The sequence below is a fragment of the Coregonus clupeaformis genome, chromosome 29, assembly GCF_020615455.1.
Source record: "Coregonus clupeaformis isolate EN_2021a chromosome 29, ASM2061545v1, whole genome shotgun sequence".
NCBI lineage: Eukaryota > Metazoa > Chordata > Actinopteri > Salmoniformes > Salmonidae > Coregonus > Coregonus clupeaformis.
Window position 1 is genome coordinate 16,031,937 of NC_059220.1, and position 24,453 is coordinate 16,056,389.

The following is a 24,453-nucleotide window of genomic DNA, read 5'->3' on the forward strand; positions in this document are numbered from 1 at the left end:
TAATGTTGTAGCTACATGTCCAGCCAGCAATCAAAACTTTGTTATTAAGTTAACATTATAATGGTCATAATCTTAGTGCTGTATTATGGTCACTGACTACATTAAAAAGGGCTGCATAGAGATCCATTTAACCAGCAGTCAGTTAGCAGCATCACTTTATCATTACTAGCATAATCCTCTCAGTGTTCATGTTAAGTTACCCTACATAAGTCTCCTGGGTGGCTGAGTGTGAAGGAATGTATGTTAAAATAATTTCTGGTCCAAAGGACACTATTCAGAATTGTGGTTTACGAAATGGATACAAACATCGAAATTCAATCAAATGCAATGAAAATGTAAGTGACACTATGATATTGGATCAGTCAATCGTGGGAAGGTGGTTCAGAAAGGTAACACAACAAATTAAAGAATTTATGCAATAACAAATAAATCTGGTAAGTACATTGTCCTGCTTTCAGCTTGGCTTTTGCTATGGCTGTTTAGCACTTTCATACTGCAGCTGTGTCTGTGAGGATACTGTAAAATAAAACCAAAATGTGTTGTATTCATTGCGTCTTTGTCTATAACATATGTGATGGTATGACAACATACTGTATGCATGTTTTCTGCATTTAGCATTTTATATCTGACTGACTGCAATATTCATGAATGATACCAAGTGAGTATGTAGGTCCACCCTTTACATAGAACAAGTTATTCTTGAAATGGGGTCTCTGTGCTTTTCCACGTATTGTAGCTAGCGCCCCCTGCATACAGCCGCAATGCTGTCAGCCCGTGAAAAGAGAATACAGTAGGACGCTGCGTAGCCTCGTGATGCATACGACGGAGAGCCCACTCCGTTCCCTCTACCGCTCTCCATTTCGCTCGAATTTGTGTATTGCATTACTGTGTACTTTGACCTTTATGGCTCGGTAAAAAGAACTGGGAAATAAGTCGTTTTTTCCCCTTAGGTTAGATTGTTCCTTTACGCACTATTCTATTTGATCGACCGTCATTTTCTTTTCGTCATCTGCTGAAAGACGGTGAGTGTTTATCTGTTATGTTTGTGCTGTGAACCGAGCGACCCAGCTTTTCCTACATGTTATGACTGACAGAAGTGTTGCGGCCTTGGGCTCTCCTGGAACTGAATCCTCGCGGATTATGTGTTGATGGTCAGGCCATGCATTGTAACATGTTTTGAACTCTTCTGTATTCTCCAATCCTGAAGATATACATGTTAGTAAATATTGTAGCAGTTTCATTGTTTGATTTTAGGCGACGAACTACTGTAGCTAGCTAATCTGACTAGGATGAGCTAGGTACACTAACGTTAATTTAGCTGGCTAAACCTGATGTACAGATCAACCAAAAATAACACGCAAATGTTGGCGTCCTCCTATACAGTCGGCTATGTGTGATATATTCTCACATTGAGCATGAAGTAGTAGTTATTTAATTGATTGTAATTTACTTGTATTAGCCTATAACCGGTTAATTGTTAGCTAACGTTAGTTTAGCTAAATATAGTTAACGTAGTCATCTAACAGTAGCTAGCTAACGGTACCAAGCAGAAGTTAGCTAACTAGCTACGTCGACAACAGCAGGGAATACGTTATTTGTCTTCGTGGATAGATGGCTAACGTTATGTTGATATAACTGGGCTTGCTAGCCAGTACCTAGCTAAGTGTAGCCAGGCCTTATAGCAAATGATAACGTTAGGTTGTTTACGCTAACTAGCTAGCTATGCAGTTCAGCTTGTTTTGTAAGATTGTTATGCTGCTACTTAACTAGGTTGTCTTTCACAACAACTGCAACGTTAACTTGGCTGCAGTGGCAGTAAAAATGAACCATGTCATGATGGAATTAACTAGCTACAGTAGCTAGCTAGTTAGGTCTATATAAAGAACTGTTTACTTGAATATGTTTGCTGTACTTTCTGGTGTTGCTAACAATAATGGATTTGTGACTTGTTTTGTGACATTAGCTAGGTACTTGAATAATGATAATGTCAAAAGTAAAGAGATGGGTTGTCTGCACATTATTAGTGTATCTCTATTGTCAGTTAGACTGTAGATGTAAGATAGATAAAAGTTACCTAGTACTGGGCTATCCTTTTTGGACATTCAGTTTGTGGCTCAAAGGAAATGGAACCTATGCCTTCTGGGAAACAATTCAGTGCGAGTCAGTAGTTGTCAGTCGTAGAAACTCTCTCTGGCAATTTGTGATTAATCTGTTGATAAGAGGATCTACCCCAAGCCTGTTTAGCCTATAGCCATCCAGGCTCTAACAAAGGAGACTGTTCTACTGTTTCAAGTCCTAATGAAAGTAGTCCAACCCCCAACAGAAAATAGTTGAACTCAGTATTGTGTTGAGATGATACCGCCAGTCTGCAGCCTGGCTCACACTAAATCTTGGCACCACATCACCCCAGTCCTCTGAACTCCACTGGCTCCCTGTCTCCCAATGCATTGATTACAAAATCCTCTTTCTGACCCCCCTACCTCTCAGACCTTCTTCTCCCCTACCTACCCACACGCGCACTCCGTTCGACCACAGCAGGCCACCTTGTCATCCCTAGGTCAAAGCTCCAGAGCTTCGGCGACAGGGCCTTCTCCAGGGTTGCTCCTAGGCTCTGAAACTCCTCCCTCCAGCCATCTGTAACTCTTGAGTCCTTCACTATCTTTCAGTCCCTCCTAAAGCACCCCCCACACACACACACACACAAGCAAATAAATACACTACCAAGACACTACTCTCTTCACCATACCGAGCAGCACCATATCCAAATCCCAAACCTACCCTCCCCATACACTGATATATCACACTCTTTCCCATCTTTGAACCCACCCCACTCTTTATTCATGGTTTTGTTTAGTCTGATGATTATTTGGACTCCTGTTTTTTATTTGTAATTTTTTTTCTACAATTGTAAAGTGACTTTGGGTCCTTGAAAAGTGATATGCAAGTCCCATTTGTTGTTGTTGTTATTATTATTACATACAGTACCCGTAGAACAGGTTTTGTGCCTCACTTATTTTCCTGAAAAGAAAAGTTTACTGTTGCTTAGTTCTTTATAGCAATTACCATGTTTCAGATGTCACGTGAACTAGCTACAAACCTTTGTTGCTCTTACTTGCCCAACGTAATCCCATTGGCAACTGCAAGTTGAGCCAGTCATGATTAAACTAAACGCCAGCTTTCGCTCTCCCTCTCTCTATCCTCCTCTACCACCTCTCTATACCCCTCTACCCCCTCCCTCTCTCTTTCTCTCTCTCCCCCCTCTTCCTCTCTCTCTACCTCTCTCTCCCCCCTCTAGCTCTCTCTCTCTCCCTTTCTCTCTCTCCCCCCTCTACCTCTCTCTCTCCCCCCCACCTCTCTCTCTCCCTTTCTCTCTCTCCCCCACTCTACCTCTCTTTCTTTCCCTCTATCTCTACCGCTCCACCCCAGGTGAAGGAAGACTACATGACACACAATAGGGAGCAGTGATTGGACCTGTCAGTGTTTTCTCCGTCCGGCGGATGAGTCCCCAGCTCAGCCCACAGCAGTGATTGGGCTAGGTGCCAGATAGGGAGCTGTAGCAGGGGGTGATCATGGCGGACGTGGACCCAGACACCTTGCTGGAATGGCTCCAGATGGGCCAGGGAGATGAGAGAGACATGCAGCTGATCGCCCTGGAGCAGCTCTGCATGTTACTGCTCATGTCTGACAACGTGGACCGCTGCTTCGAGACGTGAGTCACCAACATACACTGTCATATGTTGATCTCACAAACATCTCAGGCATTAGTCATACTGTTGAGTGGACAATGCCGCGCTTATACAAACTGCCTGTAATGATGGCACAATCCTTTTTATGTAGTTACTGTTGAGCCGTGCACAGATGTTTATATAGCTAGTCCTCTCTTGCAAAATAGATTTTATCTCAATGAGAATAACCTGTATAAATAAAGGTTATATATGTCCTCCAGGTGTCCCCCACGCACCTTCCTCCCGGCCCTGTGTAAGATCTTCTTGGACGAGAGCGCGCCGGACAACGTGCTGGAGGTGACTGCCCGCGCCATTACATACTACTTGGACGTGTCGGCTGAGTGCACCCGCAGGATCGTGGGCGTGGACGGGGCCATCAAGGCTCTGTGTAACCGCCTAGTGGTGGTGGAGCTCAACAACAGGACCAGCAGAGACCTGGCCGAGCAGTGTGTCAAGGTACACTTTTATTTAGAAAAATCGTCCTGACGAAGACCCAATTTGGGCTTGAAACATTCTCCTATTAAACACTTTGGGAGCATTACACCAGTGTGGGGATTATTTATTTTTTTGTTCTACTTCATAAAAACAATTCCTTTGCCTTTTTTATGTGATCGACTCTTTGCTTCAGGGCATAAACAGTGCATAAAATTAACACCCGCCAAATGCGGGTATATTTATATTTAGTGCCATTGACGGTATTAACTGTAAAATACCATATTTGGAGGAGGATTTGTTTTTTTGGGGGGAAGTATTACATTTTACAGACTTCACTAGTCACGTTGGCGGGTGGTCAATTTGCAGGGCTCTACAGCAAGAGCATTACATTTGCATTGGTGAATAAAAAAATAGTCAAAAGTCAAGTATGACACCAAGAAATACGAATCCTACATCCCACCTCGCGCAGCAACAGCTTTGTGCGCTGTGAATGAAGCACTGATAAAAGTTGGTCTAATTTACTCATGACCCACAATTCAATGCAAACTGTAGTCAAGTGTCAAACGCTGGTGGCCACGACGTGTCATTAAATCAACATGGCTGCATTTTCGGCATGTGAGACAAAATAATGTTGCTAGCTTGCTAAAAAAAAATTGATAGATGACATTGATTTTAGCGTTGGCAAATTGGCTTAGTCTCGTTCTGAGGAGCCTATAAAACCCAGTTAGCTTCATAAAGATATTTCTTGGAATTCTGAAATGTATTGGAATAAATGACCAAACTATAAAACTAGCTAGCCAGCTATGGGTAAGCTAGCTACGTTAGCTTGCAAGATACATGAATAGCTTTAGGTTGGTTGTTTTTAAGCTCAATTTCAAGATTTCCATCAAGGACGTTGCCTCTCCGATCATCACTCTCCCTCGCTTGGGCAAGGGACATTTTAAGGTATGGGCGGCAGGTAGCTTAGTGGTTAAGAGCGTTGTGCCAGTAACCGAAAGGTCGCTGATTGCAGCCACTGTCTACTACTAGTCACATCCCAAATCTCACACACAGACACACCTGACATTACTCCAGTGGCCCGTTACCACTGTAAAATCCCACCCTTAAAGGGACAGCTGAACATTTTGTCTCATCTGATATTTTGGTTAAAATAAAATATGAAATTAAATGTAGCAATATACCACATTACTTCTTACTAATACATTTCTTGTTTTAGAAACATTACAAAACATGGTCATCAGTTCTTTTATGTAATTATGACAGAAAATGATTTTGGCTGGTAGATTTTTTTCATCTACCTGCCACAGTGGCTGGTGGAAGAAAATATCAATTTTAGGCCCTGCAAGAGAACGTTCTCTCTTTACTTGAGACGTTTTTATTCAAATCACAAGATGCATATGAGGAGTTTATTCAAATTAGGTCTTGAATATGTAGGTCATATTTCCTCTTTGTTAGTGTACACAACAAATATCTGGTTTAGGAAGGGTTTTACGTATGTGGTAGAATATTACAGAACATGCTCATACTCAAAAGTAGTCAGGTGCAGAGTCCTCATTGTAAAGTCCATAGTAAAAGAGATGGACCGCACATCATAAATAATGAATGTATTCTTCTGCTGACTTGTATTTGTGGTGTCATTTGTCAGGTGCTGGAGCTGATCTGTACCAGGGAGTCTGGAGCAGTGTTTGAGGCTGGGGGTCTGAACTGCGTGCTGAGCTTCATCCGGGACAGCGGTCATCTGGTCCATAAGGACACCCTGCACTCTGCCATGTCTGTGGTGTCTCGCCTGTGCAGCAAGATGGAGCCCCAAGACGCCTCTCTGGAGACCTGCGTGGAGTCCCTCTCCAGCCTGCTCAAACACGAAGACCACCAGGTGAATGGGACACCCACTCAGGGGTCATCGTGGTTGGTTGGTGGGTGGGTGGGGGGGCGGTCATCCATGCACATTGGTGGTGGATTAATGAGTTTTCCCCATTTCTGTGTAAAGTGCTTTGAGCTACTGGAAAAGTGGTATATACAGTGGGGGAAAAAAGTATTTAGTCAGCCACCAATTGTGCAAGTTCTCCCACTTAAAAAGATGAGAGAGGCCTGTAATTTTCATCATAGGTACACGTCAACTATGACAGACAAAATGAGAAAAAAAAATCCAGAAAATCACATTGTAGGATTTTTAATGAATTTATTTGCAAATTATGGTGGAAAATAAGTATTTGGTCAATAACAAAAGTTTCTCAATACTTTGTTATATACCCTTTGTTGGCAATGACACAGGTCAAAGCGTTTTCTGTAAGTCTTCACACACTGTTGCTGGTATTTTGGCCCATTCCTCCATGCAGATCTCTTCTAGAGCAGTGATGTTTTGGGGCTGTCGCTGGGCAACACAGACTTTCAACTCCCTCCAAAGATTTTCTATGGGGTTGAGATCTGGAGACTGGCTAGGCCACTCCAGGACCTTGAAATGCTTCTTCACGAAGCCACTCCTTCGTTGCCCGGGCGGTGTGTTTGGGATCATTGTCACGCTGAAAGACCCAGCCACGTTTCATCTTCAATGCCCTTGCTGATGGAAGGAGGTTTTCACTCAAAATCTCATGATACATGGCCCCATTCATTCTTTCCTTTACACGGATCAGTCGTCCTTGTCCCTTTGCAGAAAAACAGCCCCAAAGCATGATGTTTCCACCCCCATGCTTCACAGTAGGTATGGTGTTCTTTGGATGCAACTCAGCATTCTTTGTCCTCCAAACACGACGAGTTGAGTTTTTACCAAAAAGTTATATTTTGGTTTCATCTGACCATATGACATTCTCCCAATCCTCTTCTGGATCATCCAAATGCACTCTAGCAAACTTCAGACGGGCCTGGACATGTACTGGCTTAAGCAGGGGGACACGTCTTGCACTGCAGGATTTGAGTCCCTGGCGGCGTAGTGTGTTACTGATGGTAGGCTTTGTTACTTTGGTCCCAGCTCTCTGCAGGTCATTCACTAGGTCCCCCTGTGTGGTTCTGGGATTTTTGCTCACCATTCTTGTGATCATTTTGACCCCACGGGGTGAGATCTTGCGTGGAGCCCCAGATCGAGGGAGATTATCAGTGGTCTTGTATGTCTTCCATTTCCTAATAATTGCTCCCACAGTTGATTTTTTTTCAAACCAAGCTGCTTACCTATTTTAGATTCAGTCTTCCCAGCCTGGTGCAGGTCTACAATTTTGTTTCTGGTGTCCTTTGACAGCTCTTTGGTCTTGGCCATAGTGGAGTTTGGAGTGTGACTGTTTGAGGTTGTGGACAGGTGTCTTTTATACTGATAACAAGTTCAAACAGGTGCCATTAATACAGGTAACGAGTGGAGGACAGAGGAGCCTCTTAAAGAAGAAGTTACAGGTCTGTGAGAGCCAGAAATCTTGCTTGTTTGTAGGTGACCAAATACTTATTTTCCACCATAATTTGCAAATAAATTCATAAAAAATCCTACAATGTGATTTTCAGGATTTTCTTTTCTCAATTTGTCTGTCATAGTTGACGTGTACCTATGATGAAAATTACAGGCCTCTCTCATCTTTTTAAGTGGGAGAACTTGCACAATTGGTGGCTGACTAAATACTTTTTTTCCCCCACTGTAAATCCAATTAATCAATTTTCAGCTTAAAGGTCTGGTTGCAAATGATTGCATTGTTATTGATGAAAATGCAATCCATTGATCGACAGGTGTCTGACGGTGCTCTGCGCTGCTTCGCCTCCCTGGCGGACCGCTTCACCCGTCGAGGGGTGGACCCCGCGCCACTGGCCAAGCACGGTCTGACAGAGGAGCTGCTGTCCCGGATGGCGGCGGCAGGGGGCACGGTCTCCGGCCCCTCCTCCACCTGTAAGCCAGGCCGGACCTCCACTGGGGCCCAACCCACCGCCGCCGACTCCAAACTCTCCAACCAGGTGTCTACCATCGTTAGCCTGCTGTCCACGCTGTGCAGAGGCTCTCCCCTCGTCACCCATGTAAGGACATTTTACATTTGGTCTTGTAAAAATAAAATACAGTTACAAATCAAATTGCCAATTGTTGGTACAAAATACCTTTCTGAATGTGAGTCTTTAAGGACCAGCCCATATCTCAAAGGGACTACTCCCTGAGAGAAGTTTTATTAGATGGCTTTTATTTTATGTCCTCAGCCTTCTTGTCAAATTATTGCAGTTAGATTTTTGGTGGCTGTATCTGGGACACACTTCTGTATCAGTAAGGATTTATCATTTATTCCATAGCAATTTTATTGGCACAGAATGTTAATGTATGAACTGCAATATCTTGAAAGCTAACAGTAATAAAAAATAAACGTTGAAAGGATCTAATTTCCGAATATATTAGTGAAGAGAGCTGTATTGTAATGAGAGCTATTCTGAAGTGACAATAGGACTAGTATAAGAGAATAATGGGATAATCATAGAAGCTGTGTTTTTCTTTTGCCTCCTCCCTGTGTATTTCCTGTGTGTATAGGATCTGCTGCGCTCTGCGCTGCCTGACTCCATGGAGAGTGCCCTGCAGGGGGACGAGCGCTGTGTCCTGGACACCATGCGTCTGGTGGACCTGCTGCTTGTGCTGCTGTTCGAGGGCCGCAAGGCTCTGCCCAAATCCACCGCTGGCTCAACAGGACGCATCCCGGGCCTGCGACGGCTGGACAGCTCCGGGGAGCGCTCCCACCGACAGCTCATCGACTGTATCCGCAGCAAAGACACAGACGCTCTCATCGACGCCATCGACACCGGAGGTGGGTGGATGGATAATATCGGGTCAACAGTAATGCACTTTAAATGGAATAGGGTACCATTTGGGACCCAGATATATCCTATGCCATGTGGTTTTTCTGTCTGTTGGTCTGTCTGGAGGTAGTTTAGTGATGTGGCAGAGGAAGTTTGTCCAATCTGGTGTAATGGTGCCTTATTTTTTCCCTAATTCATTTCAGCCGTTTGTTTGCATAATGGTAAATATGTCAAGTTTATGATCAAGTATCAGCTGTTATTGAGCACGCTTATTCAATTCCTGAAAATTGTTCCTATGTTGCAGCCTTTGAAGTGAATTTCATGGATGATGTCGGGCAGACTCTTTTGAACTGGGCCTCTGCGTTTGGCACACAGGAAATGGTAAGATGTTAGCTATTTTAGACTGAGTCTCGTATCCCTCCATCTCTTTACAGGGCAATTGTAATAGTTTTTTCAGCCTTGTAACAACAACATGATTACCCAGTACATTATGGTGACCATTAAGTGCTGGAACAGAACAGAATGGTTCATTGTGCCAGAGAAATTAAAGGGATACTTCGGGATTTTGGCAATGAGTCCCTTTATCTACTTCCCCATAGTCTGATGAACTTGTGGATACCATTTTTATGTCTCTGCGCGCAGTTGAAGGAAGTTGCTAACTAGCGCTAGCATAATTGCTTACTAGCGTTAGCGTAGTGACTGGAAGTCTATTGGTATCTGCTAGCATACCCATATACCTATACTAAACTATCTCTCATCTCTCATACTGGACACAGAGACATACAAATGGTATCCATGACTTCATCTGACTCTGGTAGATAAAGGGTAGTTTGACAAAATCCCAAAGTATCACTTTAAGGACAGCATCTCTTCCCTGTTATGCTGCAAGAACGTTCTCAGGAAGGGCTCAAGGTTCTGTCAATAGGTGTCCATAGCAACAAGCAGCAGCACACACCTGAATGAATGCTGTGTATGCATAATCTGGCCTAATGCAGACGGATTACTAGAGTTTGGTTGAATAATGTCTTGTTTGTCACCTCGAAGCCAGACCACCACACAGGTCTGTTACGTTGTATTCATTAGGCACCAAACAGAAGAAAATGGACTGAAACAAGGAGAGTCCAATAACAAACCTGCTGTTCCAAAATGTTGTAAAAGGTTGTTCTTTGCGTGCCTTAATTATCAGGACCCTGTTGAATAACCCCTGTTTGTTGTGGTTGATGTCCCAGGTTGAGTTCCTGTGTGAAAGAGGTGCTGATGTCAACAGAGGTCAGAGGTCCTCCTCCCTCCACTACGCTGCCTGTTTTGGACGGCCTCAAGTAGCAAAGGTAGTTATGGTCTCTTTAACCTTTAGAGGAAATCTCTTCTAACGCTCTAACTGCTGTTTTTTTCTACCAACATCCCTTGACAAAGGCCCAGCAGCTGGACTGTTGGGCCCTGGTTTATATATTGATTTCAATTAATAGAAAAAAAACGTTTTTGCGTGTGCACACTATCCTCCTCCTGTATATGTTGTTTGGAAATGCAGGCAGACCTATGTATGTTCCCCTAGTAAGCATCATTTTCCTCTGTGTCGATAGACTCTACTGCGACATGGAGCCAACCCTGACCTCAGAGATGAAGATGGGAAAACCCCCCTGGACAAAGCAAGGGAGCGTGGCCACAGTGAGGTTGTAGCCATCCTCCAGTCTCCTGGTGAGTTATAACAATATATTAACAGCTGTGCTGCCGACTGACTTCCATGAAAAGCTTTGGTCGTCAGTGGCTCATGCCCATCATCAGAGAATAAAGAAGGACAGTGGTTATTTGACAACTTGTTGTGTTCTCTTCTCTCCTGTTCTGAAGGAGACTGGATGTGCCCCGTTAACAAAGGAGAGGACAAGAAGAAGAAAGATGTGAACAAAGAGGAGGAGGAGGCTAGTGAACCTAAAGGAGACCCTGAGATGGCCCCCATCTACCTGAAGAGGCTGCTACCAGTATTTGCACAAACCTTTCAGCAAACCATGCTACCTTCTATTAGGTAAACACAACTTTGAATCACTTGACCAAAGGACCTTTGTCTAAGCTCACAGAGATGTATATATTACTGAGGTCCTGAATGCATTTTTATTTGAATAGGGACATATACAAATCCATTAACACAGGGTTTCCCAAACTATGTGTTGTGTGATTTGAAAAGGGGGTCGTGAGAGAAAATTAGCGCTTGGTTCATAGAACCGAGGTTACGCAAGTAACTTCTGGTAGCCGCTAGATGCGGTTGTAATTATTTATTCTTACTATAAATGTGGCTCTATCTTTTGAATGGTTTAAGCTACAAAATATGATGACCCCATCACTGAAAGATACTGTAGGACTCTCAGGAACACGTGCGTACATACTGTTTCCCTCTACTATACCCACATATAGTGGGCCATTAGAACCGAGTGGACAAGACCAGGCACTAAATTAGACTGGGGGGGAGAATCATCAACGATAAGTTTATTTTCTACACAGAAGATCATACAACATTATTGCCTGATGATCTTCTGAAGTTCCCAATACCTTTCTGATGCATTTCAGTCACTTCAAACCATACTGTCTTCAGATTGAAATACTTTCAAAAATACTGTCAGACTGATTTGTAAATAAACTGTCATAGCCCAAATTAATGTTGGGTCTCAAAAAAATTTAAATATCAAAATGGGGTAGCCGGCCAAAAAAGTTTGGAAACCCCTGCATTAAAGGTGCAATATGCAGAAATCGCTCCGCCATTTCCTGGTTGCTAGAATTCTAATAGTTTGCCTAATTTCAGTTTATGTGACAAAACAAGCACTCAGTGTATCGTTCAGAGAATAATTGTACCATCTAAACCGCAGTAAAATATATTTTCAATAACCAAAAATATTGTAGTTTCATCTGTTTGAAGCTGGTGTACAAAACCTAAAGCAAAAGAACGGAAAGCATAGAAATATCGCACATACAGTGGGGGGAAAAAGTATTTCCACGTCTTCCCTCTGTCCCTTACAGGAAAGCTAGCCTGGCTCTGATCAGGAAGATGATCCACTACAGCTGTGAAGTGCTGCTGAAGGAGGTGTGTGACTCTGATGCCGGTCACAACCTGCCCACCGTGCTAGTGGAGATCACCGCCACCGTGCTGGATCAGGAGGTATGGCACTACATAACATCCATCTCTTTGTGTATGTGTGTGTTCCACCGTGCTGGATCAGGAGGTACGGCACTACATAACATCCATCTCTTTGTGTATGTGTGTGTTCCACCGTGCTGGATCAGGAGGTACGGCACTACATAACATCCATCTCTTTGTGTATGTGTGTGTTCCACTGTGCTCGATCAGGAGGTGTACGCACTCGTGTGTGTGTGTGTGTGTGTGTGTGTGATCCTCCACTGTTAACAACGTCCACCAATAACCTAATGCCTGTTAAAAATAAATGTAGTTGCACCAGCTTTCTAGTCATCCACAGGCTAAGTTAAATGTGGTGTCTCTTCCTGTACAGGACGATGATGACGGTCACCTGCTGGCGCTGCAGATCATCAGAGACCTGGTGGACAAGGGAGGAGACGTCTTCCTGGACCAGCTGGCTAGACTGGGCGTCATCAACAAGGTGTCCACTCTGGCTGGACCCACCTCAGACGATGAGAACGAGGAGGTGTCCAAACCAGAGAAGGTGTGATAAGAACGCCCTAATGCAGTCCAAATATGCACTGATAGAGCTTTGTGATTTCTGTGTGTAATAAAAAGCGTTCCGCAAAGAAAATGTATTATTTAAATATATTTTGTAATCTCTGGATGAGAGCGTCTGCTACAAGATGTAAATGTCTCTTGATTCACCAGGAGGATGAGCCACAGGAGGATGCCAAAGAGGTGCAGCAGGGGAAGCCCTACCACTGGCGTGACTGGTCCATTATCAGGGGGAGGGACTGCCTGTACATCTGGAGTGACGCTGCAGCCTTGGAGCTCTCCAACGGCTCCAACGGATGGTTCCGCTTCATCCTGGATGGCAAGCTGGCCACAATGTACTCCAGCGGCAGCCCCGAGGGAGGCTCCGACAGCTCAGGTAGACCTAGCTACATACCTTCTCAATTGACCTGGTATGTTATGACTTGAACTTCCCTCAACTAGTTACCTATTCCTCTCCATCTCTTATCAGAATTAAGGCCAGAATGAGCTCCTTCCACTCATGTACATGCAGTTGTAACAAGTGAATAACCGTATTATAATGGTGATAGCACAACCAACATCAAACTGTTCCAATTCCTCTAATGTACTACCTACCCAGAAAGTCGTAGTGAGTTTCTGGAGAAGCTGCAGCGTGCCCGGAGCCAGGTGAAGCCTGTGACAGCCAGCCAGCCCATCCTGTCTGCAATGGGTCCCACCAAGCTGACGGTGGGGAACTGGTCCCTGACCTGCCTGAAGGAGGGAGAGATCGCCATCCACAACTCTGACGGACAGCAGGCCACCATCCTCAAGGAGGACCTGCCCGGCTTCGTGTTCGAGTCCAACAGGGGCACCAAGCACTCCTTCACCGCTGAAACATCACTAGGTCAGTTAGTTTGAACTTCAGTGCATATAGATCATTATAATTCATGTTGTATTTAATTCTGTAGTTAAATGTGCCTAAATCGTTTATAGATTAATCTCTCTCTCATTTATTTATACATCTCATCTCAGGGTTTCCGTTATGAAAATGTGGCACCGGACATTTGACCAGCAGCATTTTAATTTACCGGACATTTGAGAAATGTACCATAACCTGATTAGGGCGTCCACCCACAGTGCTCAGAATGACAAAAATCTGATTTTAGATTATGGTAATTCATTTTAACAGAACATACAAGTCGAGGATGCAATGACGTGTGTCCTTACCGCGCACTTTGAAGATGTTAGAATAACTGTCCACATTTACTTTTCTAGAGTAATGAACAGCAAAATCACTAGCCTATACATAGGTGGCGTGTGAGTTTCATGTTTGGGGAAGCATATTTTCACCTTGCATCTTTATAATAAAGCATTCCATGCATCATCACATTTGCGGACTTATGTAAAATAGCCTACTATTCGTGATTAGTAGATTGGATAGTCATAATTTAAGCTAATATACACTACCAGTCAAAAGTTTGGACACCTACTCATTCAAGGGTTTTTCTTTATTTGTACTGTTTTTTACAGTGTAGAATAATAGTGAAGACATCAACTATGAAATAACACATATGGAATCATGCAGTAACCAATAAACAAATAAATATATTTTATATTTAACATTCTTCAAATAGCCACCCTTTGCCTTGATGACAGCTTTGCACACTCTTGGCCGCTACAATCATGCAGTACTGTGTACAGTCAGTAAGCAGTTTAGCAGTTACTCCGGCAGGCCCCGGTGGCAATAAATTAGTAAAACCAAAAGCTTACCTTGACTTGGAAGAGATCCAGTGTTGTGTTGGATTGTCATAGCCAGCTAGCTAACATGGCATCCCTATGTTTGAGTAGACTAAACTAGCTAGCTGCATTTGCTAGCTAAGTAAAAATAAATGACTAAATATCTCTCTTGCTTCTCCTTCATTTTTGACTTTTCATCTATTGTCTTTCTCTGAGTCAACTACTAACCACATTTTATGCACTGCAGTGCTAGCTAGCTTATGCTTTCATTACTAGATTCATTGGATGGACAACATGTCAGTTCATGCTGCAAGAGCTCTGAAAGGTTGGAAGGACGTCCTCCGGAAGTTGTCATAATTACTGTGTTAGTCTATGGAAGGGGGTGAAAACCATGAGCCTTTTAGGTTTTGTATTGAAGTCAATGTACCCAGAGGAGGACGGAAGCTAGCTGTTCTCCGTCTACACCATGGTGCTACCCTACAGAGTGCTGTTGTGGCTACTTTAGACCTTCATTGCAAAACAGTGTTTTAATCAATTATTTGGTGACGTGAACATAGTATAGTTTTATCTAAAAAGGATAACCTTTTTTTATGTTTCACTGTTAAAAAATAAATAATCACTGAGGATTGTCCTCCCCTTCCACCTCTGAGGAGCCTCCACTGCTCCACGGATATGGTTGGGTTTTGCCTAGGCTACTTTGAAGAAAGGTAAAACATTCCTCATAATATGTAGTGAAACGTTCTGGTTTCAAACAATTAAGTAGCCATATGTTTTCAAAATGCGTACTGCCTCCAGCTCATTGCAATGTGTTGTGTAGCGCGCTTAAGCATTTGAATAGCGAATGGGAAGTGCACTTCAATTATCAGTTGAGAAAGAAAAAGAGTAGGATTTTTTAAATCATGGCCCCAAAATTTACAAGATCCATAACGAATATACACCCGGCAATTTAATTCCACTAAATTATGCAAATTAACCCAAAGACCAATAAGCATGATCGGTCAAATGTATTTACAGCAACTGGATTTTCCATCAATGAATAGGCTAAAAAGCATTTTCTCAATGGGATTTGTTTTCTATTCCCGGACAAATGGCCGGTGGCAATTTTTTATTCATCGGCTTTTCAAAAACAATTGTGGCTAAAAGCCGGCTATTACCGACTAACGAAAACCCTGAGATGGACTATAAATATGTGGTCCTCTGTAGCTCAGCTGGTAGAGCACGGCGCTTGTAACGCCAAGGTAGTGGGTTCGATCCCCGGGACCACCCATACACAAAAATGTATGCACGCATGACTGTAAGTCGCTTTGGATAAAAGCGTCTGCTAAATGGCTTATTATTATTATTATTATTATTATTATTATTATTATTATTATTATTATAAATAAAAAAAATATGTGGAAACTCCTTCAAATGATTGGATTTGGCTATTTCAGCCACACCCGTTGCTGACAGGTGTCTAAAATCCAGCACACAGCCATGCAATCTGCATAGACAAACATTGGCAGTAGAATGGCCTTACTGAAGAGCTCAGTGACTTTCAACGTGGCACTGTCATAGGCACCTTTCCAGTTTATCACATTTCTGCCGTGCTAGAGCTTCCCCGGTCAGCTATAAGTGCTGCTGTTGTGAAGTGGAAACGTCTAGGAGCAACAATTGTTCATCCGCGAAGTGGTAGGTCACTTCCCCTCATTATTGACTCACTGATATGGCTGAGTTTTTTCTTCTCACAGAATGGGACTGCCGAGTGCTGTAGTGTGTAAAAATCGTCTGTCCTCGGATGCAACACTCACTACCGAGTTCCAAACTGCCTCTGGAAGCAACGTCAGCACTAGAACTGTTCGTCGGGAGCTTCATGAAATGAGTTTCCATGGCCGAGCAGCCGCACACAAGCCTAAGATCACCATGCACAATGCCAAGCATCGGCTGGAGTGGTGTAAGCTCACCGCCATTGGACTCCGGAGCAGTGGAAACGCGTTCTCTGGAGTGATGAATCATGCTTCACCATCTGGTAGTCCGACGGACTAATCTGGGTTTGGCGGATGCCAGGAGAACGCTACCTGCCCGAATGCATAGTGCAAACTGTAAAGTTTGGTGGAGGAGGAATAATGGTCTGGGGCTGTTTTTCATGGTTTGGGCTAGGCCCCTTTAGTTCCAGTGAAGGGAAATCTTAACGCTACAGCATACAATGACATTCTAGACGATTTTGTGCTTCCAACTTTGAGGCAACAGTTTGGGGAAGGCCCTTTCCTGTTTCAGCATGACAATACCCCCGTGCACAAAGCGAGGTCCATACAGAAATGGTTTGTCGATCGGTGTGGAAGAACTGCCTGCACAGAGCCCTGACCTCAACCCAATCGAAAGTCTTTGGGATTAATTGGAATGCCGACTGCGAGCCAGGCCTAATCGCCCCGACATCAGTCCCCGCAGCAATGTTCCAACATCTAGTGGAAAGCCTTCCTAGAAGAGTGGCAGCTGTTATAGCAGCAAAGGGGGGACCAACTCCATATTAATGCCCATGATTTTGGAAAGAGATGTTCGATGAGCAGGTGTCCACATACTTTTGGTCATGTATTGTATGTGTATATGTGTGTGTAAAGAAAAATGTAAAGTTATCCTCTACTAGAATGATGTGGTGATGGCCTGCATTTGATGGGGATTGTCTTATAGTTTTTCTTCTCTGTTTGTGTTGTGTTGTACAGGGTCAGAATTTGTGACTGGCTGGACTGGAAAGAGGGGAAGAAAGCTCAAATCCAAATTGGAGAAAACAAAACAAAAGGTGGATGTTTTGTTTTCTAGCAGTGAAGTCCGTCTGCTGTTCAGTGTTTTCACAGGTTGTTTTTTTTTATTAGATTTTTTTAAGCCAGCTTCCTCCTTCCTGAATTTAGAAGATTACTTTGTCTATTGTCACAGGGACACAGTTTTTTTTTTTGTTGCTTTAGAACACATGACATATTATCCATCTAGTTTAGCCGTCACATCATTCTTCTGTTTAATAAACAGCAGGTAGGCTTGGGCGGTATCCAGATTGTCATACCTTTACACCGGCCTTGTTCCGTGCAGGGATCTTCGGTGATACCGACACTGAACATAGGGGGCGTTATTTTCAAACTCCACTGAGCCTTTGTAATCCGAAGGTTAGCAATGCTAACAATTACATGTAAAATCCCATAGAGAATGCTAACGAGCGCATTGTGAACATTTTATACAGTCTCTGACCTAAACTATTTTCAGGACAGACATCCCAGCTCATGAAGTTATTACAAGTAACTCAAAAATGCTGCTCCCAGTTTACTGCACGCACAAAACTAATATTAGACATATTTTGGAAGAAGCTAACCACTTAGCTAGATAGGTAAGTAGCTACTACATTAGCGAACCAAATGTACAACTACAGAGCATTTGGCACATTTTAGACAGTTCACTTAATAGTTATAAGATATCTAGCTGGCAAACATTTAGTTGTGAATTCCATACTGTAACTAGATCACCTGACTTGTGCTGAACAACAGTGAGTGACTCATAAGGCTGCGGTCTCTCGTCATTGTGTGCTTGTAAACAAACACCACGGGACTGGGTACTACTACCGGTAAGTTTCATAATGAAACATTTATCTGACAGGTGAAATGAAGAACACAATCTTCTTTATCATATTTCACAAGTTGACTGCAGGTATTTACTTAAAAAGTAGCTGCAAATATTCCAATTTGTAAATAACAAAACTTCAAATAAATAGTTTAAACGGTATTGGAAAACCATCCCTTGGCTATTTCCAAATACCCGGTGTACCGCCCAAGCCTAACAGCAGGTTTTATGCTAGTTATCCCTCACGCTTTCCTTAACACCCAGTGAGCCTAGAGCCCCTCCTTGTCTGTTCCTATGTTGTGATGTGTGGTTGTGTTACCTACCTTAGTTGAATGTACTGATTTGTAAGTGGCTCTGGATACGAGCGTCTGCTAAACAGCTAAAACGTCAAATGCAGGTGAAGACCATGGCCAGAGACCTGTATGATGACCACTTCAAGGCGGTAGAGAGCATGCCCAGAGGGGTGGTGGTCACCCTGAGGAACATCGCCACCCAGCTGGAGTCTGCTTGGGAGCTGCATACCAACAGACAGGTAGGTAACAAAAGTACATGAACTCTAACCTAAATGTATGTCAGAGTCGGATAACATTATGATTACCAGCAGACGGGTAGGTGGGGGAATCGCCCTGGAGCACTCACACAACACACATTGACATAAACTCATGTCTACTTACACTTTATGGAAAGTGCACCTCAATGCAATTTACAGTAAAATCGGTACATTCATAAAAAACAAAGTAGATATTTTGAATGACTTCCCCTCATTATTGACTCACTCTGATATGGAGTTTTTTTGTTCTCTTGTTTGTGCTGTCTGAAGCTGTAGGCTACAGGTTTGACGCTGTGAAAGTTAAATGTGTTTTGTTTCTGTAGCAGTGTATCGAGGGAGAGAACACATGGAGAGACTTGATGAAGACGGCTCTGGAAAACTTGATTGTGGTTCTCAAGGATGAGAACACCATCTCCCCCTATGAAATGTGCAGCAGTGGCCTAGTGCAAGCACTTTTTACAGTTCTTAATAATGTAAGTAGGATGGGATGGATGAGGTGTACAGGGTAGTACTGTATACAGGAATACGGTGCCATCTGGGCTGCAGAGTTCTCTTCCTTTCTAAGCCTTTTTCTCAACACTGTCTGGGTAACTAACTTCCTCAATGTTGGGACAATAAAGCTTTCTGAATCTGAATATTTTGTGTGATTAGTCCAACTCCTGCTCAATTAATGTTTTTGTCTTTTTCAGAGTGTGGAACTTGACATGAAACATGATTGTAAACCATTAATGGAAAGAATAAATGTATTTAAAACCGCATTCAGTGAAAACGAAGATGATGAAAGGTAATAATTCTGACTTTTATATAATTAATTATTTGAATTAATGTATTGTAGTAAAAAAAAAAAACATCTGCCAGTGGCTCACCTGGTTTTTCCCATTCATTCAGCCGACCCGCAGTTGCCTTAATCCGCAAACTACTAGCAGTCCTGGAGTCCATTGAGAGGTTACCTCTGCACCTGTATGACACCCCAGGCTCCACCTATAACCTGCAGGTGAGTCTCTCCTCCACCACACCTCTCAGTAGTATAGTGGTGGGGGACAGTTGTTTTTGTTTGTTCCAGTGACCTGTAAAACTAATTCTAGGGATGGGCATGAGTAATTGAGTACTCGAACTGACATCAAAACTCAATCTTTAACCAGAGATCACTTTTTTTTTTTTTTATACTGTAAAACTATTTGGTTTATCTATTTGGCAGTTTTGGAATAATTGCATCATTTTCCGCTTAGGCTACTTTGCAGTTGCCACAGTCAAAATTGTCAAATAATCAAAACAAAAATAAGCTTTTTGGTTTTAATTTAAGGTTAAGTGTGGTTAAGGTTAGGTTTAAAATCAGATTTTGTAAAAACAGGCAGGGTTTATGACATTGTGTCTGTGGTAACTAACGTTAGTGACGACCCTACTTTGCGAACTGCTAGTGGCATTTAGAATTGGTTAGCCTAGGCTATAATCCCCCTAAATATAGACAGGTTCCACACTGAAAATATGCTAAAACATTAGTTTGATAAAGACATAGTGTATTTTCATCAGAATCATTAAGCTGACCATTAAGCTAACCAAACAGATGTCCTGGCCATAATTCATATCCATGCAGTGTTCAATGTAGAATTGTTAATCCATTTAGAAAATTCCAAGGAACAGGCATAATAAACTAAGATTGAACATCTGTATATTGAAAAGACAGATTTTGGTTTGTAATCCTAACAAATTGAGCACTGTTTCAAATTATCACTCTTTGACGCGAGATGCGAATCACTTCGCACTATTCTGTTGTATTTTATTCTGTTATATTACCAGCTTTTATTTTACTATTAAATAGGCGTGTCTTGACTGTGATAAGGGCTTAGTAAATAAGAGCGTCTTGTCTGCTAAATTAACAAAACAATGCTATACCGTTGCACAGCCACAGGCTTCTACAAGCAAGCGCCACTGCTGAGGTGTTACTACCTTTTTGAAGATTGTGTTCCACAATATAATATAACCAGTTGATATTACGGTTTCAATAAATGTATCTTAAATTGCACTTGTTTTTTTTTATTGACTGAATATATACAGTGGGGGAAAAAAGTATTTAGTCAGCCACCAATTGTGCAAGTTCTCCCACTTAAAAAGATGAGAGAGGCCTGTAATTTTCATCATAGGTACACGTCAACTATGACAGACAAAATGAGGAAAAAAAATCCAGAAAATCACATTGTAGGATTTTTAATGAATTTATTTGCAAATTATGGTGGAAAATAAGTATTTGGTCAATAACAAAAGTTTCTCAATACTTTGTTATATACCCTTTGTTGGCAATGACACAGGTCAAATGTTTTCTGTAAGTCTTCACAAGGTTTTCACACACTGTTGCTGGTATTTTGGCCCATTCCTCCATGCAGATCTCCTCTAGAGCAGTGATGTTTTGGGGCTGTCGCTGGGCAACACGGACTTTCAACTCCCTCCAAAGATTTTCTATGGGGTTGAGATCTGGAGACTGGCTAGGCCACTCCAGGACCTTGAAATGCTTCTTACGAAGCCACTCCTTCGTTGCCGGGTGGTGTGTTTGGGATCATTGTCATGCTGAAAGACCCAGCCACATTTCATCTTCAATGCCCTTGCTGATGGAAGGAGGTTTTCACTCAAAATCTCACGATACATGGCCCCATTCATTCTTTCCTTTACGAATCAGTCGTCCTGGTCCCTTTGCAGAAAAACAGCCCCAAAGCATGATGTTTCCACCCCCATGCTTCACAGTAGGTATGGTGTTCTTTGGATGCAACTCAGCATTCTTTGTCCTCCAAACACGACGAGTTGAGTTTTTACCAAAAAGTTATATTTTGGTTTCATCTGACCATATGACATTCTCCCAATCCTCTTCTGGATCATCCAAATGCACTCTAGCAAACTTCAGACGGGCCTGGACATGTACTGGCTTAAGCAGGGGGACACGTCTCGCACTGCAGGATTTGAGTCCCTGGCGGCGTAGTGTGTTACTGATGGTAGGCTTTGTTACTTTGGTCCCAGCTCTCTGCAGGTCATTCACTAGGTCCCCCCGTGTGGTTCTGGGATTTTTGCTCACCGTTCTTGTGATCATTTTGACCCCACGGGGTGAGATCTTGCGTGGAGCCCCAGATCGAGGGAGATTATCAGTGGTCTTGTATGTCTTCCATTTCCTAATAATTGCTCCCACAGTTGATTTCTTCAAACCAAGCTGCTTACCTATTGCAGATTCAGTCTTCCCAGCCTGGTGCAGGTCTACAATTTTGTTTCTGGTGTCCTTTGACAGCTCTTTGGTCTTGGCCATAGTGGTGTTTGGAGTGTGACTGTTTGAGGTTGTGGACAGGTGTCTTTTTATACTGATAACAAGTTCAAACAGGTGCCATTAATACAGGTAACGAGTGGAGGACATAGGAGCCTCTTAAAGAAGTTGTTACAGGTCTGTGAGAGCCAGAAATCTTGCTTGTTTTGTAGGTGACCAAATACTTATTTTCCACCATAATTTGCAAATATATTCATAAAAAATCCTACAATGTGATTTTCTGGAATTCTTTTTCTCAATTTGTCTGTCATAGTTGACGTGTACCTATGATGAAAATTACAGGCCTCTCTCATCTTTTTAAGTGGGAGAACTTGCACAATTGGTGGCTGACTAAATACTTTTTTTCACCACTGTATATGGGGGGGATCCTACGAGTACCCGAACAGTCAAAAGTCAAATGCCCATCCCTAACTAATTCCTGTGTGTGTGTTTTAGATCCTGACGAGGAGGTTGCGTTTCCGTCTGGAGCGTGCGCCTGGGGAGACGGCGCTGATTGACCGTACAGGGCGAATGCTGAAGATGGAGCCCCTGGCCACCGTGGAGTCTCTGGAGCAGTACCTCCTCAAGATGGTACCACCCCCTCTACCTCAACCATGTTTAATCTTCTCTCTCTATCTGTCCATTCAGCATGTTCAGTCTCAGTCATCTCCTCTCTCCCCCAGGTGGCCAAGCAGTGGTACGACTTTGACAGATCCTCATTCATCTTCGTCAGGAAGCTAAGAGAGGGACAGACCTTCACATTCAGACACCAGCATGATTTTGACGAGAACGGAATAGTCTACTGGATTGGCACCAATGCAAAGTACGTCTCCTCCCATCGTCTTTATGTGTAAAGACCTGATAATAAGCTAAAGTCTTATTATACAATACAATAAAGTATTTAGAAAATAACCTTGTATTAAACTTGTGTGTTTCCTCTGTCTCTAGGACTGCCTATGAGTGGGTGAACCCAGCAGCCTACGGCCTGGTGGTAGTGACTTCTTCTGAGGGTCGTAATCTCCCCTATGGCCGACTGGAGGACATCCTGAGTCGGGACAGCTCTGCCCTCAACTGCCACACCAACGACGATAAGAACGCCTGGTTCGCCATCGACCTGGGCCTGTGGGTCATCCCCTCGGCCTACACCCTCCGCCACGCCCGTGGCTACGGCCGCTCCGCCCTCAGGAACTGGGTGTTCCAGGTGTCCAAAGACGGCCAGACCTGGATGAGTCTCTACAACCACATGGAGGACTGCAGCCTCAACGAGCCAGGGTAAGTAAGCCTTGTCCCAGTCACAAGGGCCTATATCCAGGAGCTTATGGTTAGAACTCAGGACCCTAAACCTATAAGGTGGATTCTGACAGTGAGTTTGTCTCCTGTCATGAAGGTCCACGGCCACTTGGCCTCTGGACCCGTCCAAAGAGGAGAAACAGGGCTGGAGACACATCCGCATCAAGCAGATGGGGAAGAATGCCAGCGGGCAGACCCACTACCTGTCTCTGTCAGGCCTGGAGATCTACGGCACCGTCAGTGGCGTGTGTGAGGACCAGCTAGGTAAGAGTCTGCGCCTGGGTTCTCTCGGTTTCTTCTGTCTAGGGGGTTTGGCCTTGCCACTTCTGCTTGCTCTTTGGGGGTCTAAGATCTTGCCACTGCTGTCAAGAAACATTCAAAACACGAAAGTATTTTAACAACGTGTGTGTGCGTGGAGCACTCTTTTTGCTGAGACACTGGTTGTAGTATGTTTATGAGTCATTATTCATTAGATTTGAACGATGCAAAGCAATCTGACCAATCTCCTTCTCCCTTCTACAGGTAAAGCAGTGAAGGAAGCGGAGGCCAACCTGCGCAGGCAGCGGCGTCTGTTCCGCTCCCAGGTGATGAAGTACATAGTGCCTGGGGCGCGCGTGGTGCGGGGCATCGACTGGAAGTGGAGAGACCAGGATGGCAACCCAGCAGGAGAGGGTACGGTGACGGGGGAGGCCCATAACGGTAAGACACGAGCCCCACTATCTAATAAAACATCCCTCTGTGTGGAACTGAACACCCACACAGCTTGCATAGAAAGCTTTTGTTTTTATATGAAGAAAGTGTTTGTTAAGAAATGTTCTGCTGGACTTAGTCGGCTGACAAGATGATGCATGTTTCAACTGCTAAAGCAGGACATAATGCAGAGCTTTATCCCAGAATAAACCCATACGTCACCCCATCATTATCACGTAGACAGTGGGGAGTGTTTATAATAGTCGTTCAGAGAAATCGGGCTACGTAACTATGACGATTGAACATAGGATGTGCAAAAACTAGTAACAATGGAGTCATTGATAAATATGGTAGACCAACAACAAAACAAATTGTGAACATCAAGTGCATTTATATGCTTTGAGGAGCATACCTCTATTACTAACGCTCGTAGAAAAGTCTCACTTTTGTATGTTAAATACTGTGGGGTGGGGGGGTCAGCCAGAAGAAATCAACCAGCAGTTGTTCATTATGTCCTTACATAACATTTTTTTTTCTATAACCCTGATCAGTAACTTTAAAAACAATGTCTGTATAAGACATTGTACAGGTGGATTGTGGGCGATGCAACTCAACATTTCCAAACGGTCCAGTCTTTGTTCCTGGTTTTCCAACTGAAGGCTTTCTCTTCTGCTTCTGACCTCACACTATAGGCCTATTAATTAACCTACTTCTTCTGACCTCACACTATAGGCCTATTAATTAACCTGCTTCTTCTGACCTCACACTATAGGCCTATTAATTA

At 43.3% G+C, this 24,453-nt stretch overlaps 1 protein-coding gene across 7 annotated transcripts in view; it reads left to right on the top strand.

Annotated features, from left to right (window-relative positions):
- Nucleotides 1-797: 797 nt before the first annotated feature.
- The window catches only part of LOC121544714 (E3 ubiquitin-protein ligase HECTD1), a 46,496-nt gene continuing 22,840 nt past the window's right edge, over nucleotides 798-24,453 (top strand). For 6 of the 7 annotated variants that reach the window (XM_041854795.2, XM_041854799.2, XM_041854797.2 and 3 more), the window contains exons 1-24: nucleotides 798-1,022; nucleotides 3,427-3,709; nucleotides 3,947-4,181; nucleotides 5,806-6,033; nucleotides 7,863-8,144; nucleotides 8,641-8,911; nucleotides 9,208-9,284; nucleotides 10,133-10,231; nucleotides 10,484-10,598; nucleotides 10,749-10,923; nucleotides 11,910-12,048; nucleotides 12,398-12,568; nucleotides 12,736-12,958; nucleotides 13,181-13,444; nucleotides 16,977-17,053; nucleotides 18,257-18,391; nucleotides 18,733-18,882; nucleotides 19,099-19,193; nucleotides 19,298-19,403; nucleotides 22,146-22,280; nucleotides 22,373-22,512; nucleotides 22,638-22,961; nucleotides 23,077-23,243; nucleotides 23,502-23,678. In XM_041854795.2, the coding sequence (XP_041710729.1) occupies nucleotides 3,570-3,709; nucleotides 3,947-4,181; nucleotides 5,806-6,033; nucleotides 7,863-8,144; nucleotides 8,641-8,911; nucleotides 9,208-9,284; nucleotides 10,133-10,231; nucleotides 10,484-10,598; nucleotides 10,749-10,923; nucleotides 11,910-12,048; nucleotides 12,398-12,568; nucleotides 12,736-12,958; nucleotides 13,181-13,444; nucleotides 16,977-17,053; nucleotides 18,257-18,391; nucleotides 18,733-18,882; nucleotides 19,099-19,193; nucleotides 19,298-19,403; nucleotides 22,146-22,280; nucleotides 22,373-22,512; nucleotides 22,638-22,961; nucleotides 23,077-23,243; nucleotides 23,502-23,678 (3,925 nt within the window). In that variant the 5' untranslated portion in view covers nucleotides 798-1,022; nucleotides 3,427-3,569. The remainder of the gene's footprint in view (nucleotides 1,023-3,426; nucleotides 3,710-3,946; nucleotides 4,182-5,805; nucleotides 6,034-7,862; nucleotides 8,145-8,640; nucleotides 8,912-9,207; nucleotides 9,285-10,132; nucleotides 10,232-10,483; nucleotides 10,599-10,748; nucleotides 10,924-11,909; nucleotides 12,049-12,397; nucleotides 12,569-12,735; nucleotides 12,959-13,180; nucleotides 13,445-16,976; nucleotides 17,054-18,256; nucleotides 18,392-18,732; nucleotides 18,883-19,098; nucleotides 19,194-19,297; nucleotides 19,404-22,145; nucleotides 22,281-22,372; nucleotides 22,513-22,637; nucleotides 22,962-23,076; nucleotides 23,244-23,501; nucleotides 23,679-24,453) is intronic. The other variant, XM_041854796.2, reaches the window with a different exon arrangement.